Source organism: Mauremys mutica, chromosome 1 (genome assembly GCF_020497125.1).
Source record: "Mauremys mutica isolate MM-2020 ecotype Southern chromosome 1, ASM2049712v1, whole genome shotgun sequence".
NCBI lineage: Eukaryota > Metazoa > Chordata > Testudines > Geoemydidae > Mauremys > Mauremys mutica.
Genome location: NC_059072.1, coordinates 232,652,098 through 232,672,474, shown reverse-complemented (window position 1 = coordinate 232,672,474; position 20,377 = coordinate 232,652,098). Strand labels below are relative to the sequence as shown.

The following is a 20,377-nucleotide window of genomic DNA, read 5'->3' as shown; positions in this document are numbered from 1 at the left end:
AAATTGACACATCTTAGATTGACTTAGATTGACTTACTTCGTGTCCTCGTGGCGCGGGATCAACAGCTGCCACTTCCCCGTCGACTCCGCTTCCGCCTCTCGCCCTGGTGGAGTTCCAGAGTCGACGGGGAGCGCGTTCGGGGATTGATGTATCGCGTCTAGATGAGACACGATGCATTGATCCCCAATAGATCGATCCGGCGGGTAGTGTAGACATACCCTTAGTAATCAAAACTGGTAGGAATGACCTTTAATTGAATAAAAGGGAAATTGTTTTTAAAAGCTGTTCAGATGTGTTAAGGATTCCATTGCAGTTTTAAGCAATTTATTAGACTAGAGAAGAGCATTAATCATTCTTGCTTCATTTTATCTGGTCCTTGTAATACCAATCATTGTTTTTGTTTTTTTCATTGATTCAGACAGAAACATTTTCTGGTCATGTTGATTGAGGAAAAAGTGCACCAGTTAGAAATTGAAACATTTTTCTTTGACCCAACCAACAAACTACAATCCACAAGCTTCTCAATCAATATGTTCTTTATTTGTGGTGGTGTCTGTTTATATGAAAAACATATTTCCCTTCATCACTCCCCCCACACCACTAAACACAGATTATTCAGGCTGAGAAAAGTGTGTCCATATATAGTGTTACTAGACACCCTCCCTCTCTCATGTTTGTGATATACACATTCCTGTTTACTCACCCATCTGCTCCTTTGCATGCAGTGGAATGTGAGCTCTCAATCCAGCAGGCTTTCATCTTAGATTTCGTCATGCAGTGTATGCAAATCACAGTAAATGGGTCAAGCCGTCCTCATAAAACTGCCAAGATCTATAACGTGGTCCAGTTTCACATAACTGCCAGCTGCTGAAAAAAGGACCTTTGGGGCCTGAAAGCTTGAATATTGTCATTTATTTGTCAGTCTACTAAAAGACACTGTATGCTTTGAACCTGTTTCTTAATTCATTGAAACTCACCAGTTCTATTATGGGAAATCGTGCTTTTAGTCCAATCTGGGATTCACAGTGGGTTTTCCAGGACCAGTTTACACCTGCCATTCTCTGTTTTGCAATATACTTGCTGTCCTCTTATTTATGTAAAATAATAAAATGATGATGAACACTCGGGATGGGTGTGGGAATTTTATGCAGAGAAATTGCACACATCTATTACAAATAATTTGAGACAATCTCCCTAATAAATGAAATGTTGTGGTCATGTAAAGCAATATATTTATTGAGGAACAATATGATTAGCACAAATATAATAATATAAATGGATTTGAATAGATGTAGGGAGGTAATAAAAGGGACCTTGAAGTTATATTGGGTTTGAAAAGTCTACTCATGGCAAGTGGGAGGTTTTCTAGTCTTTTCAGACATGAATCTAGTGTGAAATGAGGCAGAGAACTGAGTGCAAACCCACAAGTGTAAACCCAGTGTAGTGCTGTCTTCCTAAGTCTGCAGAGAGAGAGTACAATTGCCTCTGCTGCTGCTAATAGCTTTTCTTTGCTAAGATGCTGCTGAGTGAAATTAACAAGGATCGAGTCAGTTTCTCTGCTATTATTTAAAGTAACAAGAATTCTGGAAAATCAGGTCCATGTGATCTGGTCTACACTAGCAAACTTGATAACTACAGTTCACCCCCATTCCATTTCAAAACTGTAATTGATGTCAAGAAGACATTATGGCTCAGTGGATTACTAATGGGATGTGTAGTTTTTAATCTGTTTTGGAGGTCCCATATTCATACTTAGCAAAGGTCAGTGAGTTCAAAGTCCTCTTCCTCGGGTGGTCTGTGTGGAAAGAGGAGTTCATCTCAGTTCAGTTCCAGTGAGTATGTGTCCACATCAAAACTGATGTCTACTGACAGTCTTAGAAAAAAGGCTATGTGCATGTACACTGATCTGCTTTCCTCACATTTAAGGGGATCCTTCCATGACTAGTTTTAGGCATATTAGCAGGGCAATATAGCACAGAGCATGACTATATTTAATCATGCATCTTGTAATAAAATAGTAGGATTATTAAATTGCATGGTATCCTAGGAAATAGGACTACAGCAGCCTGACCCAGTTAATCCAAATCAAACTTCATTTGCATTTAGGAGGGAACAAAAAATCAAATCGTTCAGATTAATCAGTTAGTAGAGCCTGCATCTGTAAAACTGCTTACTACCTTAATCTTTTGGACACCCAGACAAACAGATAACCCCAATACAGATTAACCTGGCCTGAGAATATTAAATCAAAACAGGATAGAGCCAGCCCAGATAATCCATATGTTTGATTTCAGAAGTAATCTTTGTTAGGTTTTAAGCTACAGTTGGCCTCTGTTAGGGAAACAGGGATGCGTTTCTGTTCAATTGTACGTATTCAATTGGTTGGTTGAAATCAGAGTTCCCGACGAGTGTGCCATGAAATCAAGACACTCAAAAGAAAAACAAACATGTAAAGTGGTATTGCAAAGTAATTACCATCTTACACAATGTAGCCTGCATTAGAAATTGACACTAACAGGTGAAAAATGATTAATATTTACAGAAAGATGAGGCGTGCTGTTGTCTTTTACAGGCATACAAGACCCCTGCCCAAAGGAAGAATTTTTTTAGGAAGTCAGCATGGTAACAATAGGGAACACAGTCAGGAGACTGGGGCTCTAGTTCTGCTCTGGCAGTGACTCACTGCATGGCCAGGGGGAAGTCTGTTTCCCTCTCTATCAAATAGAAATAATACTTACCTCACAGGGATGTTAGGGGCTGTGTTTTTGGGGTACTCTGAGCCCTTTTGATGGAAGGTGCTGTAGAAGTCCTACTTATTTTAGCCCCATGTTTTTCACAAATACAAACTAGCATGAAATAAAAGGGGGAAAAAACATAAAAAATTACATAAAATGAAAAATTCACCCCACAGCAGTGGTTCCTGCAGCCGCTGTTCTGCAGAGTTGGTGCCTGGCTTCCCGCTCCAGGCATTACTACCTGGCACATGGAATTGCAGCATCACTCAGGTTTGGCCTGGCCCAGGGCCGGCTCTAGCTTTTCTGCCGCCTCAGGCAGAAAAGAAGAGCGCCGTCCCCCCCCCCCGAGCGACGCCGACCGCAGCCCGAGCCCCCGCCCCCCGAGCAGCGCAGCGCCGCCCTAGCCCCCCCCGGGAGGCGGCCCGCAGCAGGCTACTGGTTTGTCTGGAGGGTGGGGGGTGGCCGCTACCCGCAGGAGAGCAGCGCGAACAAGCTGAGGAGCGGCCCCTCCTCTGCAGCTGGGGCAGGGCCGCGCTACCGGCTCCACCTGGGGAGTGGGGGGGTTGCTTACCGGGAAAGGCGGGAGCCGGTAGCGCAGCCCTGCCCGGGCTGCAGAGGAGGGGCCACTTGTCCCCGCCGGTGCACTCCGAGAAGCGGCCCCTCCTCTGCAGCCGGGGCAGGGCCGCGCTACCGGCTCTGCCTGGGGGAGGAGAGGGGAGGGGGGTTGCTTACCTTGGAAAGGCAAGAGCCGGTAGCGCAGCCCTGCCCGGGCTGCAGAGGAGGGGCCGCTTCTCGGAGTGCACCGGCGGGGACAAGCGGAGGAGAAGCGGCCCCTCCTCTGCAGCCCGGGCAGGGCTGCGCTACCGGCTCCCGCCTTTTCGCGGTAAGCAACCCCTTCCCCTCCCCTCCCCAGCCGGAGCTGGTAGCGCGGCCCTTCCCCGGCTGCAGAGGAGGGGCCGCTTCTTGGTGTGCACCCGCGGGGACAAGCCGAGGAGCGGCCTGTCCTCTGCAGCCGGGGAAGAGCTCCCGCCGCTCTTCCGGTAAGCGGGCACATACACGCCCGTCATTTCGCCGCCCCCTAAATTTCGCCGCCCTAGGCACCTGCTTGTTTAGCTGGTGCCTAGAGCCGCCCCTGGCCTGGCCCCACCTCAGATGATGACAGAGTGGCAGCTGGGCCACACTTGAGCAGTGCTGCAACTCTGTGCGCTAGGCCAGGGAGCTGGGCCGAGCCTGGCAGGAAGTAAAAGATTCCAACAGCATAGTAGGCCGTGTGTTAGTATTAGCCTAGCATGTGGAAGACGAGCTTTTTATGCCCATATTTTGCTTAGCATCATCAGCCTCCACCCCAAGAATGGTTATCCTTGAGAGTGCTGTAGGGATAGTCTTTGAGGAGGAGAGAGTACTTTTTCTACTCGGTAATCAGCTTTTGAAAATTTGAAGCTGATCTAAAGAGTAGCAGTAGTGAGCCCCAAAGGACGTCTTGTCTTCTGCCATGGTGGTGAATTGCCAAAGGGTGGGCACTCAAGCTAAGGGTAACGTAGACCTAGGTCCATCAAAAGTTTGTGTCCTGATATTTTGAATCCAGAACACTACCACGGTCTAGATAAACATCATATGTCTGTAATGTACATACCTCTCAACCTGCCAAGCCCCAGATGTGAGTTGCATTGTGAGACAGGGACACAAAAAAATTCATGCAGTGATGCTGGTATTTAATCCTTAATAATAATTTTGTGATTCATTGCTTCTTGTGTAAACAGCGTTCTACATAAAAGTGAGGGGAGACTAGATTTCTGTGGGATGCAGATCACTTTGGGACTTAAATAAGTGAAAGCATCAACATGTGAGATGTTGAAGAATTCTTGTAACGCGTAGTGTGATGATGAGGACAAAAGAATTGGAGCCAGGAATCAGCTGTGAATGCCTGCACCTCCTTGCTCTCTGGCCAGCTGGCCATATGTCTTAAGTGAAGTGTTCTACTCCATGGACTGACATTTGCTTGGCTTCTGAACTCCACGGGGGGCAGAGGCACAGTTTTGCCCTTCATCTATCACAGAGGAGTGTCTGTAACAGGGTTAGGGAGGAAATGGAGAGACTCCTGGGAGCCCAGTAAGTGACAGAGAACAGATTCCTTTTTTTTTCCCCTTTCCCTGGTGGAATAAAAACCAAGATAGAGTAACTTTGATTTCTTGCCATGTGAAGTAATTCTCCTGAAGCTTGAAAGCCTTATTTAGCAGTGAATTGTAAGCTAATGTGCATGCGAAAAACTTTATCTGTAGACTTGAATTCTCTAGTTGGACAACAATGCCATAATCACAGTTTCCCTTGCAGTCATAAACGCACAGCCCACTGCTAATCAGAATCAATGGCTGGTGTTTCTTTGGGGGTTTGCCATGTAACAAAGCAAATTAAGGACATGATCCAGCTTCTTCTCAGTCAGTGAGAGTGTTGCCGATGACCTCAATGAAAGAAAGATTGAGGCCTAAAATCTACAATAGAGGGGTCCTGTTTTGTTTTGGGCTTTGTAAACTGATATATTCTGGGAGGGGAGGGGAGTCTGATGCTGAAGTTTGGGGTAGTTTACCATTGCTACTGCCACTTTTCATCAGAGAGCCATGTGTGATTTTTTTTCCCTGAGCTATTGGAACAGAATGCATGGAGGGAAATCTGTTTCCATCTCTGCTTGGTCAAGTGTCGCTAATAAATTCTTACTCCCCTTTTGTTGTCCACAGCAGAAACTCATTGACAGCATTAGTAGGAAGCTGCAGGTGCTGCGCGAAGCTCGGGAAACACTCCTGGAAGACATCCAAGCGAACAATGCACTAGGAGATGAGGTGGAGGCTATTGTGAAAGAGGTCTGCAAACCTAATGAGTTTGACAAGTTCAGGATGTTCATCGGGGACCTGGACAAAGTGGTCAACCTGCTGCTGTCACTGTCAGGTCGTCTGGCTCGTGTGGAAAATGCCCTGAATAACTTGGATGAAAATGCCTCTCCTGAAGAACGGGTAAGGCAGGTTGCTAAAGGGCAAGAGTATTATTTTGGTATTTAAGGAGCCAGCATGGTAGGCTTTTTTTATTTGAAAACCAGGTGGGCAAGAGAGTGGAGGGGAGAAAACTGCTGTGCTGATCATTCACATCAGGCTGCTTCATTAGATCTCGTTAATACTCATAACCTTGCCTTGCCTTCACTCAGAATACACTCACTACAAGTGGCTTGGCCCTGAAGAATGCATGACACTTTTGTACCCAGGTTTAGGAGAGCAGGTTGTTTAAAAGCACTGACATGCCTTTCCCTCTGAAACACTAAAAGACAAGTGCCTTGATGAAAGATGATGAGCCAAGTAGCCTCCTGTTTCTTTAACAAACGAAAAAATAAGTGGGGGAGAACAAACTAAAAGTAATTGTCTGACTCAGCAATTTGGGATGCTTAAAAATGAACAGATTGTATTTGAGTTCCAGTGCATACACGCTGTCGACAGTTTACTACTATTAAGTTATATTATGGCAGCACCAAGGACCCCAGTCAGTGATCGGGACCCATTACATTAGATACTGTACAGACATGTAACAAAGACAGTGGTCCCTGCTATAGAGAACTGACAGGGTGCAGTAGTGGACAAAAAGTAGAGAAACGGGGTGGGGCTAAATGGGAACACAGTGTTTTTTAAAAAAAAAAAAGTTTGACAGAAAAATGGAAGTCATGGCTTCCCATTTACCCGGTCAGTGCCAGATGGTAGTGATTTGTAGGAATCTCAGCAGAAGTAGGTTTTTAGGAAGGATTTTAAGGACCAAGGTATTCATTACTAATCTTTCTGTAACAGCAGAGAAATGGAAACGTATTGATATATAGTATTATCTGGAAGCAACAGTCTCTCCATAGTTAAAACTGAGACTTGCTTCCTTTGCAAGTCTGACTTTAGATTCCTGTTTATTATATTTTTTTTAAAAAAGCTGAAAAAAGTGCCTCTCTTCATCAGACTTTGCATTGCTGGCCTGTGGCCCCAGTGTGCAGTCTTTTGCACAACTTGGACACACTTATTAAAGACCTGGATCTAATAAACCTGGGTTTTTAATCATGTTGTAAAAAATCTTTCCTGAAAAGATCTAGAGCGGTGGATTGGTTTTTGATGCAGGAAAGGCATGTTTGCAAAGGTTTTCGCTGGCAATTTAAGACTATATGAATGGTCCATTGTGCAGTGGTGGACTTTAAAAGGGCATGGTATGGCTGGGAGATACTTAGGCTTTCATTTAAAAACAAAAGTCACTGGCCCTCTGCCTTGCAGAGGTCTTCAAATTGTAAACCACTTTCTAGGGAGGTTTGCCATTGATTCCCGTACTCTTCTGCCCCTCTTTCCCCCCCTGCCCCCCCCAAAAAAAAACCTAGGAAAAGATATAACCGGCCACCAAATTTTGGCTTGTTACCCCCACAGCCACCAACAGTCAGAGCTCATAACCTGCTCTTGACATCATCTTGCCTCCATATCCCACCAAAAGAGACTGACACCAGCAAAATTTTCAACCCTTGTTCACACCCCAAAAGTACCTGCTCTTGGCTTCCGTGGCGGCGCCAGCAGAAGCTAACAGTGCTCCTGCCTAAGACAACTCCGCTTATCTCCTCCCTCACCCCTCATTCTTCCAAGGGAAATGAAGTCTCATTGCTGGGGACCTCTCCAAACAGCATTTCTGAGTTCTAGGAAGAATTTGGGGATTGAGTGCATCTTCCCCATGTGCACACACATACTAGTACCTTGTGGGAGAAGAAAATAATCTTCTCCCACCTCCATGTCCTTGTGAAAAAGACCTTGTTACAAAAATAGCTTATGAAATTAGGTGTGCAAGGAGGGGAGAAGAGCAGATATGAGGCTGGTGTCACAGGAGCAGAGTTAGGATTTCATGCCTATTTTAACAGCATTTTCAAGCGTTTGTTTCTTGAAGTTGAACTTTAATTCTGAAATGTCTTTTGGTTGCATGCTATCCTTAGTGCATTTTATAAGAATTTTTACTGTCAAGTTAATCTCAGCCTCAAATTAGTCTGAACTTTAATTCCATCCTCATGGATTTTTTTTTCTGTATGCAGATTCTGTTGATGTGTATAATTTCCTTTAGTGTTACTGGGAATTCTGCACATTAATATGTAGTTTTATGTTTTTAGTCTTATTGTAATGTGAATCGTTTTCTAATATTAAGTACAGACATACTGTCAAGAGGAGGACTGGCTTTGAACTTGTTGGTAGAATCAGAATCAGTCACTTGATGGAGAATTTACTTAGGGAACAAAGCTGAAAATCATGACATGATTACACATTTTTTGCCTAGATGCACGTGTGTAAACAGAATCTCCATCATTGTCTCTTCTTCCATGCACAAAGCTCTCTTCTGCCTGTTGTTTTGTCCCCCTGCTGATGCTCCAGGTCACCACAGAGAAGCAGCTTTGCTTGGGCATTGCAGCTCATCACAATGAAGGGGATGCTATGTCTAGATTCAGTGCACCAGTGTGTCTCAGAATAAAAAGTCAGGCGAGATTTCCACAGAGCTGGTTGTGTGATGCATCAGGGCACCATCAGGAGTGACACATGGACTAGTGAGAAGAGACTGATCTTTTGGTGGGGGGCTGTGATCATATGCCTTTGCTTCTGATTAGAAAAATGCACATTACAATAAGGTAGAAAACCCTATCAGGTTCATATTGGGTTAGTATGCAGCAAATTCATGGTCCATTCTGGTCAATTTCACAGTCATATGCTTTTAAAAATCGTAAATTTCACAGTTTCAAATATTTAAATCTGAAATTTCATGGTATTGTAATCATGAGGGTCCCAACCCAAAACAGGGTCGTGGGGATGGGGCTATTATGGGAGGTTGCGGTATTGCCACCCTTACCTTTTTCCTTCTGCCTTCAGAGCTGGGCAGTTGGAGGGCAGACGCTGGCCAGGCACCCAGCTCTGAAGACAGCGCCACTGCCACCAGCAGCGCAGAAATAAGGGTAGCAATACCATACCCATGTTATGCCACCCTGACGTCTGCGCTGCTGCTGGAGCCTGCGATGCCTTCAGAGCTGGACTCCCAGCCAACAGCCTCGAAGCTTCCTGCGGTTAGGGGAGGTTCCCGGAGATGGGTCTAACCCAGCCTCAGGAGCAGCCCATGCAGAGGAAGAAGTCCTGGCCCTCCTTATCAGAGGGGTAGCCGTGTTAGTCTGGATCTGTAAAAAGCGACAGAGTCCTGTGGCACCTTATAGACTAACAGATGTATTGGAGCATGAGCTTTCGTGGGTGAATGCCCACTTTGTCACCCATGAAAGCTTATGCTCCAATACATCTGTTAGTCCATAAGATGCCACAGGACTCTTCGTTGCTTTTTACTGGCCCTCCTTAGCCCCTTCAGGACTAGCAGCTGGAACTCAATGCTTGGAAGTTAAAGGGGCCTTGGGTTGGCTGTGGGTGGGTGGGTGGGTGGAGAGGGGTGACCTCGGCAGCCCAGGTGATCACCCCCTTGCCCACCCATAAGGCCAGCCCTTTCCCTCCCCAAAAGTGATGATCCTCCATACCATGCCATCTCACTTCTGTGGTGCTGCTGGTGGTGCTGCTGCTGCCTTCAGAGCTGGGCTCCCAGCCAACAGCCGCCGCTCTCCACCCACCCAGCTCTTGAAATCCAGTCTCCCCTGCAATAGCCAGATTTCATGGGGGAGATCAGATTTCACGGTCTGTGACGTGTTTTCACGGCTGCAAATTTAGTAGGGCCCTAAGTATAATGAAAAGCGCTCTGTCAACTCTTCCCAACCCCAAGCAGTTTGTTTTCACAGTTTGATGCTCTGGCAGTCATTTCAGGGACCTAATCTGGGTTTCATTCATTGCTGGTCACACTTGCAAGTAGATCTTGCAAATCATTTCTGGAAATCAGGATGGCATCCATGTTACTTCATGCTACTGCTTCCCACAGGCAGCTGTATTTGTTATACTTTTTCCTGTAAACCATTAAGCACTAAAGTAGTTGATAAGGACCTTACTTACCAGTGTTTATAAAACATATTCCTAAGTGCTTTACTGTCTCTGCCGGTTTAATTCCCTTCTATTAACTCATTTTATCAGACCTCAATGGCAGTTGGGAGATCAAGTTCACCTTTAAGCAGCAGTTTTATGGCTTATGTACAAAAACATTGAGTTCGCAGGAAATGTGGGTGTGAATGTACCCCCAACTAGCCTGCCACGGACTAACTGTCTGTGTGGACCCTGCTGACTCATTGTGACAGTTTGTTAATGCACTTTGATCTAGTCATCTTTGAAATGGGACTAGATCAAAGCACATTAACAAATTGTTAGCGTGTGTCAGCAGGAGCCACGCGGACAGTTAGTCCACGGCAGGCTAGTGTGGTGTACATGCGCTCCCTAGCTTGCCATGAACTAAACTACATTGTGGATAAATGTAAAGTAATGCACATTGGAAAAAATAACCCCAACTATACATACAATATGATGGGGGCTAATTTAGCTAATTTCCAACGAGTCAGGAAAAAGATCTTGGAGTCATCGTGGATAGTTCTCTGAAGATGTCCACGCAGTGTGCAGAGGCGGTCAAAAAAGCAAACAGGATGTTAGGAATGATTAAAAAGGGGATAGAGAATAAGACTGAGAATATATTATTGCCCTTATATAAATCCATGGTACGCCCACATCTCGAATACTGTGTACAGATGTGGTCTCCTCACCTCAAAAAAGATATTCTAGCACTAGAAAAGGTTCAGAAAAGAGCAACTAAAATGATTAGGGGTTTGGAGAGGGTCCCATATGAGGAAAGATTAAAGAGGCTAGGACTCTTCAGCTTGGAAAAGAGGAGACTAAGGGGGGATATGATAGAGGTATATAAAATCATGAGTGATGTTGAGAAAGTGGATAAGGAAAAGTTATTTACTTATTCCCATAATACAAGAACTAGGGGTCACCAAATGAAATTAATAGGCAGCAGGTTTTAAACAAATAAAAGGAAGTTCTTCTTCACGCAGCGCACAGTCAACTTGTGGAACTCCTTACCTGAGGAGGTTGGAAGGCTAGGACTATAACAATGTTTAAAAGGGGACTGGATAATTTCATGGTGGCTAAGTCCATAAATGGCTATTAGCCAGGATGGGTAAAGAATGGTGTCCCTAGCCTCTGTTCGTCAGAGGATGGAGATGGATGGCAGGAGAGAGATCACTTGATCATTGCCTGTTAGGTTCACTCCCTCTGGGGCACCTGGCATTGGCCACTGTCGGTAGACAGATACTGGGCTAGATGGACCTTTGGTCTGACCCGGTACGGCCGTTCTTATGTTCTTATGTAATTGTTTGCATAGACAAGCCCTTAGTCCCAGTCCGCCATACACACACCTCTTCATCCTTGTCCCTGCAGGTAAAATTGACTTCAAGGTTGACCAGAAAACTGTTTGTCTTGAAGTGGTATCTGTAATATGTTTCTCTTTCTCTTAAGCGGACATTGATAGAGAAGCAGAAACTGCTGACTCAGCAGCATGAAGATGCGAAGGAACTGAAGGAAAACCTGGACCGACGGGAGCGGATTGTCTTTGACATTTTGGCTAACTATCTAAGTGAAGAGAGCCTAGCAGATTATGAGCACTTTGTAAAGATGAAGTCAGCCCTTATCATTGAGCAGAGAGAGCTAGAGGACAAGATCAAGCTGGGGGAGGAGCAACTCAAGTGTCTGACCGACAGCCTCCAACCTGAAAGGCTCAAATAAGAGGTCAAGGCCTGACCAAAGACTTGAAAACTGGTGGTTGGGCACAGTTTCCAAGTATGCAAGTGAAACCCCTGACTTGTATCTGTGTCTAATAGACGGAGTTAGACAAGAGAAAAATAGCTACTCTAGCAATAATGATCTTTCTTGTTGTTTGGATGATGTATTTAATTTTTAAACCCTCTTTTTAATCCCCGACTCTACAGCTGTTCTTTGTGTCTCAGCCTATCCTATAGAAAGTTCTGCAGGAGACAGAGGATAGATTCTAAGCTTTGAATTCAGTATATTGTGAAGTCTGTTGCAATAGTGCATGCAAACAATAACGGTTTTCAGAATAAGTTGTGATAGTCTTTATTGTCTTCAGATGCTGCACAAACTGCTGGGAAGCCCAAAAGCAAATGAATAAAGAAGCTCTAATTTTAGGGCTTTTTCTTTTACAGTCACATCAAGTAGGAGAAGTGTGTGTCATGTCTGATACTATATTCAGGTTGCTCTCACTTTGATCCTGGTACATCAGACGCTTTTTCTTTGTAACGTATCTCATAAGAAAAGTTCTGACTTTCTCCTTTCAGAAAATAATTTCAAAACCAATCTCAGCTGGCTACAGGCTAAAGCAACTTGAAAATCATTTAAGATCTATGTTACTGAAGTTAAGAACACATGGTTTAGAGAGTATCAGAGGGGTAGCCGTCTTAGTCTGGATCTGTAAAAGCAAAGAATCCTGTGGCACCTTATAGACTAACAGATGTTTTGGAGCATGAGCTTTAGTGGGTGAATACCCACTTCGTCGGATGCATCCGACGAAGTGGGTATTCACCCACGAAAGCTCATGCTCCAAAACGTCTGTTAGTCTATAAGGTGCCACAGGATTCTTTGATGATTTAGAGAAACATTGTGGTTGGGTTTTTTGTTGTTTTTTTTGTTTTTTTTGGCGGGGGGGTACGCGGGGGGTTGACATCGCATAGAAACAGTTGTGGGCCCGTTTATATTGTAACATTTTTCTTACCAAGTTATTTGATTTAAAAAATGGGACTGAGGATGCCTTGCCAGTTTGCGTCAATTCATTTATCAACTAAACTATTTGGATAATGTATTTGCTGCTTTGGGTTTCCCCCCAGCACAGCTACCTTGTAGGAAAAAGTCACTAAGTTAACGTGACAAACTGAATTGCTTTTATTTTCCTTCTGTTTGTCAACAGTTCACCTTTTTTATTTAAATGGTTAAGTTATATTCAAGATGACCCATGTAATGCTATTTCTTTCTTCTTTCCCTCACCACCAAATGCAATATAAACACCTAGGCCATGTAAATATTCCTAGGCCACATGAGTTCAATGCAGTATTCAGAGTAACTTTGGTTTGTGACTGTGAACATCTGTATTTTTTTCGCTTCACATGTTGACATATACACTTTAATGATAGGACACTATTTTGTCAGTCCAAGACTACTGGAGGTGATATAGTAACACTGCCATCCAGTAAAACTGATAATTTGCATCATGCTAACCCATCTCTTAACACAATGATGGGACTAACTGATTTCATCTCCTACAAATACTACAGAATTGCTCTGTGTATACATGTATTATCTCTACTTTAAGGTATAGCTTTTAAGGGCAAAGGGAAATCTTAGCTTCATGTAGAGACTATTTAAATTATATAAAGGAAGCCCTTTATCTCCGTGTTTTGATAACAAACAGATTCTGCAACAAGGAGCTACTTTTAAAGCTGACATGGATACCAGTCTATAGTAAACTCTTTGGACAGTACAAGCAATTAAAGGTAAAACAGAATGAGAGAAATCAACTCTTTACACTGTTCCTACAATTTTAATATTAACAAGAGGTTCTTTTCTTTGTCTATTATCAAAATCCTCCTCTTTCAGTGCTTCTCTTGGTCACTTTTTGCTGATCAGTGAACTGGTATCATTGCAGGGACTTGGCACAAAAACTTCTCTAAAACCAAGCCCTTCGCAGATAGCTATAAAAGTTAAAAGGACCATTTTGCCTATTATACGATCCTAATTCATGTATCCTGGGCCAGATCTTCAATTGGTTTAAATCCACTCCATGAAAGTCAAATGGAGCTACTGATTTAGACTACCTGGTGATCTGGCCTTAATTTCTTCTTACAGTTTACAAAACTTAGACTTCTAACGAAATCCCACAAATATTTGCTGCTATGTTAATTGATACTAGGACCAGTGAGTTTTCTCTTTGGACCCATTCCTTAACCATAAGAAACCCTAAGCTAAATAATTCCCAAATAAATTATGTTTAGCTTTAGTCAAGTAGTGTGCATTGTTTTACCTGTGACTTTTTAAAATTTTTTACATGTTGTGGTTACTCTGCTGTGTATGTGAAATGTGACTGTGAATAATAATATAATTTCATTACGTGTGTACAGTACTTTGATTTAGATCTTTCTTAAAAAGATAGCAATACTGAAAGTGCTATATATATTGTCGTTTTCACAAAGCAGTATATATATTCACCATGTCCCACTTTCTTCTTTTTAAATTGTGCTCAAAAGCTCTGTTAGTTGGGACCAGAAGATGGCTGTCTCCCAATGTTATATGTAAATCTGTAAATAGATATATTGTTGCTTTAAAAAAATTCTGGTGCTAATATTTTGCCTTTGGCATCATTAGGTGATGGCTGCTACTTCACCTTATGTCATCTCTCAATTTTAGATCTCTTTGTATAGTGAAAGATTTCTGTCAGGTTTTTCCAGTTGTTTGGATTTTGCAGCCCAGAGTGAAAATGTGTACAGTTTTCTTGCTTGACACTTAACATTTACCTACTGACAAATCGTACTGCTTGACTTTGAGGAAATAAACTGTATATTTCAGTGTACTGAGTTATCATTAATTTTATGCGGTCAAAATATCAAGACGCCTACTCTTTCATTAGATACTTATGTCCACTTTGCTATCTCTCATAGAAGATAAAGCACATAGGGTAGCAGTCTAATGACCTGCTGGTCTAAAATCAGAATAAATTTTTTTTGTGAAACAAATTATTTTAAATTTAGATTAATTGATCAGTCTCAAGTCCCACGTCTGGAACAGGAGGAGTACATAGTTGTGGCATTCCGTGTAAGGATAGAGATCAGTAGGAAAGGTTAGGAAGAAGTGGGTCTGAATGGTTTTCATCCCTTCTCTGACTGATCCTTCTTGCATATGCTTTTTTTAGGTTTCCGCTTTCCTCTGTCTGTCTTCTACGCTGTACAAATAATAATAATAATAAACATTCTGAAGGAAGTGCGGAGAGAAAGATACAAGATTTTTCTATTTAATCAACATGGGCAATTGAGTTGAATTGGTTCACTTTAAAATACTGTATCATATACAAATGTCAAAGAGGTTAAATTAATAAATAAATTAACTTGATTTGCAGTTAGTGGACTACAAAAAGTACCGGTAGGCATTGGTAGCCCTTTCATGAGCTCTGATTACCCTTGTAATCCTCAATGGGAAAATTTATGCAGCATATTGGAACTAAGTAGAGGGAAGTTGGTTTTTTTGCTGGGAGTTTTTTCCCCTGCTGAACACTGCTGTCTTACGGTACAGCCTTCTTTCTTTTCTCTTAGTGTTGGTCTCTTGCTCTTCTTTTCTCCTTTTTGTAAGGCTCAGGCTGGCAGCTACAGAAAAGTTGTCCCAGCAGAAATGTGCTCTCTTTGACACTTCTGCTGCCCACTGAAATTGCCTAGGGTCTTGTTCTAGCTTGGACTTTCTGTTTTAGGTAGTTGAGCACACCAGAGTTCAGAGAAACTTCCTGGTATCCCTGCGTCCCCTTCTGAGTAATCAGTAGCTGTTGACTATTTCTTACGTACTTCTGTCATTGTTTCCAGTTTTATACCTGCCTCTGTGCTTCTCATTACCAGCATGGCATGACTGGAAATTCATAGCTGGCAGGGCCTCATAATCTGATTCAGTAAACTACTGCCTGTTGTTTTGCAGAGCTCAGTCATTTATTGATAGGGCCTACCAAATACCAAACACTGGTCTCCCCCATGAAAGTGTAGGGTAAAAGCACGCAAAAGACCAGATTTCACAGGGGTCCTATTTATTACTGAAGAAGTGCTTGGAACTGAAGTAACTGAGGGAATCTCAGTTTGAGCTCTTTAGGGCATAAATTGTGTCCCACTTCGTATCGTTGGACAGCACCGATCACACTGTGAGCACTATTATGGTAAGAATAATAATGTAGCTGAAAGTATTATACTATGCTGATGATAGAATTGGCATCGTGCTCAAATTAGCCATCACTATTCATCTTTCTAGGTCACAATCTATTGTTTAACCAAGCACATGCTCCAACCAGTGCTCCATGAAACATGAAATAGGTTTTAAATGCCCTGTGTGCCCTCTCTAGTGTTTTTATGTTAGGCTATCCCCACTAAGGCTTGACAAAATTTCTAACAGTAAAATATATCGTAGTTGAAGTACATGATCTTAATTGTAATATGTGAAAACATCGAGTGAAACAATGAGTCCAATTTAGTGCAAGTACTACATACCTACTATTTTTCCAGACTTTAGTTTAATTAATTATAGGCCGAGTTGGTAACATCACCTGTTGTTGAGGTTGCCTAACTCTTTCCACTAAAGACCCTGTTTTCAGTTGCTTATCACTTTTTGTCAAACTTTAACCATTTGACTGAAATTTTCCATGCCAGATTTTTTTACTCCGAATGATTTTTTTATTTTGGAAATTTTCAGCCTAAACAGTCCTGCTCTTTCCAAGAACAAGGCTATGAAAAATACTTTTTGTCCATGTTAAAAAGACTCTTGAGATCTTTCCTTGAGAAGGTCTAGCACCCCCATGCTTTGGAGCAGGGACTTAAAATGGGCGGGGTGGGGAGGGAAGGGGGCTTTTGGTCAGCCTTTTTGCCATTCTTGTAGAAATCGGTCCAAATTTGGCTGAATTGTAAGGCTTAGAAATATCCCAGTTCTCCCATCCTCAGAAGAGGCTGACTAGAGCTTCACAGCTAAAATCTCCAACTATTTTGTCTTCACTGGACATGTTCCAGCCTGGAGCTGAGTAGGACTTTCCCTGCGATTGCAGTGCTGAGCTGCTGCCAGTGCTGGGCGCCAGAAGTGAGAGCAGGGATGCTGTCTCTCCAGTGCTTTCAGTGCTCCACCTGCTCTCGCCCAGGCAGCCTGGAGGAGGAAGCTGCCTGATTTGAATGAAGAGACAAGAACTGGACCAAGAGGGACAAGGAGTTAATTGAGACAAGGAACCTGTGGGGGAAACACACAACTTGGTCTGGATGTTGTGGAGGGAAAGGAAAGTGGGGCTGGGAGTTGTAGGGGAAGAAGACTGGGACTTGGAGTCATGGATTTTAAGGTTGAAAGGGATCATTAAGTGGATCATCTAGTCTGACCTTAGAGGAGAATGGGACTGGATGGACTGTAGGAGTCTGGAGGATTGGGTGAGGAGGGAGGGAGACTGGAACTGAGAACCAATGGGGATCAAGAGTTTAGGGAATTCCTCCCGTTTACTAAATACGTAAGAGATATTTTCCTATTTTATTAAACACCTGTAGTTCAGTCGTACCTTTAGGCCTCAACCAGGTTACCTACTATAACTGACTTATGTTTATGTTCATTAGTTGCAAGATTGCTGTGGGGAATGATTGATTAAGTTAACGCATTTACAAAACTGGTGGAAGTTTTGCACATTCATCCTTGGAAAGGTCAAACTCTAAACTTAAAGGAAGCTGATCTGAATCCTCATGTTCATACAGCACACCAAAAGAGGCACATGAGTAATATTATCTGCCGTCATGAGACCTGAACTAAGGTGCTCTGATACGAGCCAGATTCAGGAAGGCTCCTGTGGTTCTATTAAAATATATGTTAATATATTTTCATGGAGATGCTGTCTCACTTATGTACACTGAAGGAGTTTTGTCTTAGTGGGCCACAAGCTGTTCACAGCAAATTAGCCATAAAAACAAGTAGTCTATATATTACTAGACACCAGCACTTCCTTGATAGCCTTGTATCTCCTGGAGTATTGCAGGACAAAGGACCTTATGTACACTGAGAGAGCTTCACAAATATATAATAACTTTCCTGCACAAAGGAGTTGTGAGCCAACAACTCCTGATGGGAATCAACAAAAGCTGCATTACACAAGACATTGCTTTGCGCTCTATAGCTGCCTTCACTTTAAAGCCTTCCTATCTGGCTTATGCATTAGGTTTAGCATTGCTTTTTTCTTGTTGTAGTAACACTTAGCATTACAGTAGTGCAGATGGAACAAACTGCTGTGGATTACAGGAAAAAGCCATAGACGATAGCTGTATTTAGTTTGGGTGTACAGACAATTTAAAGAAGGTGGTTCATAACCACTCCCAAAGCTACTGTGACAGGAATCCTGGCGTTCAGAAAAGGTTCCATAGAGATACAAAGGAAAATTAAATATGCTGGGAGGGGCTAAATGGTACCATGCAAGCACCAAAGGTCAAATTCATAGTCCTTGGTCTTCCTCAGCCAGCAGAGCAGTGATATGGGACCTCAGGGGTGGGGAAAACTGAGAAAGGATCCTCAAGACTCCATGAAGGGGATGCTTTATAGACCTACTGGGGAGAAAATAATTTAACATCTCCCTTGTGCTTCTGAGCTCTATCTTCCCATCTCCATATGTGCACAATACATGAAGAAACTACAGTACCTCATATTTAACTTTTCCTTTGGAAAATCATGATACTTCATTGTGCTTTATGAGTAAGGCAGCCTTACAAAATTCTGCTCAACTACTTTCCTGCGATGGGTTGTTTTTTGGGAAGGCAGGTGGGGGAGGAAGATAGAGGGAAATAAAACAACCAATTTTCTCATTATAACTGTTGACAAGATAAAAAGGTGAGTAGATTTATCTTTATGAGATGGTATATTTTCATAACTTTGCAAAGCTGGAGTTGCAAACACAGTGGCATTCAGAAGCTATGTGCAGTTTGAGCATACACGTAAAGGTGTGTTGATAACCAAAACAGGTGTGGCTGTATTGTTAGTTATCCTTTGAGATATATGGGTAAGGAAGTCATAAAGTGATTTGGATTGCTTAGTAAGCTGTACCCCTTTAAATAAAGTGCTTTAATAGAGCCAAATGCAAACTTATACACCTAGGAACAAAGAATGAAGGCTATACCTACAGAATGGGGGAGTGTACCCTGGAAAAGAAGTTACTTTGAAAATGATTTAGGGGGGAGAGGAGATAAGAAACTCAGCATTGTCCGAAATAGATTGCGGTTCGTTAAAGCTTGGTATTGAGTGAGGAAAAACAGGCAGGACCAGAATAACAGTGAAAAGCCAAGTGGCTGCGTTTATTTGGGGGATAATTACAACTTGGGCCGGGGGAGTAGGCAACTTTGGCTGGAATGGTATTAAAAGTAAAAACACATCCCAAAAACACAGTAATAATACACTTTATACTGCTCACCACACCACACCAGATAGGCAGACACACCAATCACACAAGATGGGAATCGGGTTCGTCAGGGCGGTGCCCAGTGCAACACAGAGAAAGAGACCCACGGGCCACTGCCTCAGCCACCCTTGCTTTCACACTAAGGGTAACCCAGAGTGTGGTGCGGCTGCAGCTGGGCAGATTCCACTCACACAGACCGCGGGGACAGGAACCCCTTGGTCAGCTAATCTCCAGGTGGAGACAGCTTCCAGATTCATTCACTCCGGACAAAGACAGAGCAGTGATTCACACACATAAAACAGTTTGCAATTAACACTTCAATAACAAATAGAACAATTATACAAGCTAGCTAAGCAATTGTGCAATTCTGAGCTCACTAATACAATCCTGATATCCTGAGTAGATATTTGGTACCAAGTTAGGGAGGGGAAAAAATAAGAGGCTAGATAAGCTAACTGTCAGATATTAAAAGGCAAATACCGCACTCCAGGCGCAGCTGACCAGCAGAACAGACACCAGAAGCATGACGAGCTGACAGGGATCGGGTCCAAACGACGACGAATCCAAAGGATACGACACGAGCGTGCTTTACCGGGAGGAGACCCTGGCCGAAAGGGTGATCAAGTCCTTCAGCTAACACGCGGATGCTCCACACAAATTTTGGGGGGAAACCTAGTTTTTTGAGAGGTCTCACTCCCTCGTGTCGGTATCTGATTGGCTCCCTGGTCCCTCCTCCCTTCAGGCTTCGAGCTGTTGCCACCCCACGTTGGAAGGATTTGCACACGGCACACTGGAGTTGACACGTAAACAAGCTTGACCCTTAGATGACTGGGTCCAAAAAGAGCGGGAAAGCGAGTCGCTGGGCAGAATCAACCTGACCTCCAGACGACCGACCCAAAAAAAACAGGTTGCCGGGCAGAATCAGGCCTTCACACACAGAACTAGCCTGACCTTTAGATGGCCCAGCAGGAGAGAGAAAAAAAACAAAAACACAGGAGAGCATACACAGCCAGTGTTGCTGGGCAGGATTGAGTCTCTGCCCTCTCCTATACAACACGAACCTGGTCCAAGATGGAGGCTGCCTTGTCCTTTTAACAGGACAAGATGGCCGTGGACCGACAATTGGCCATACAGAGCCATAACTATGTATCGGATTGCGACAAGCATGAGATCCCAGGGAAATGCTGTAGCAAAAAAGGCTAATGCAGTCCTTGGATGTAAACAGAGGATCAATGAGTAGGGAGGTGATTTTCTCTCTGTATCCAGCATTGGTGAGACCAGTACTGGAACACTGGATCCAGTTCTGGTGTCCACAGTTTTAAAAGGATGTTGAAAATTGTAGAGGGTGCAGAAAAGAGCCACAAAAATGATTTGAGGGCTGGAGAAAATGCCCTACAGTGAAAGACTTAATAAGCTCAGTCTGTTTAACTTATTAAAAATGAGAAGTGACTTCATTACAGAGTATAAGTACCTGTTTACTAAA

General features: G+C 43.2%; 1 protein-coding gene across 4 annotated transcripts in view; it reads left to right on the top strand.

Annotated features, from left to right (window-relative positions):
- The window catches only part of SHROOM2 (shroom family member 2), a 190,484-nt gene extending 178,268 nt beyond the window's left edge, over positions 1 to 12,216 (top strand). For 3 of the 4 annotated variants that reach the window (XM_044992922.1, XM_044992749.1, XM_044993006.1), the window contains 2 exons: positions 5,469 to 5,741; positions 11,196 to 12,216. In XM_044992922.1, coding sequence (XP_044848857.1) covers positions 5,469 to 5,741; positions 11,196 to 11,462 — 540 coding nt within the window. In that variant the 3' untranslated portion in view covers positions 11,463 to 12,216. The remainder of the gene's footprint in view (positions 1 to 5,468; positions 5,742 to 11,195) is intronic. The other variant, XM_044992839.1, reaches the window with a different exon arrangement.
- Positions 12,217 to 20,377: the final 8,161 nt, after the last annotated feature.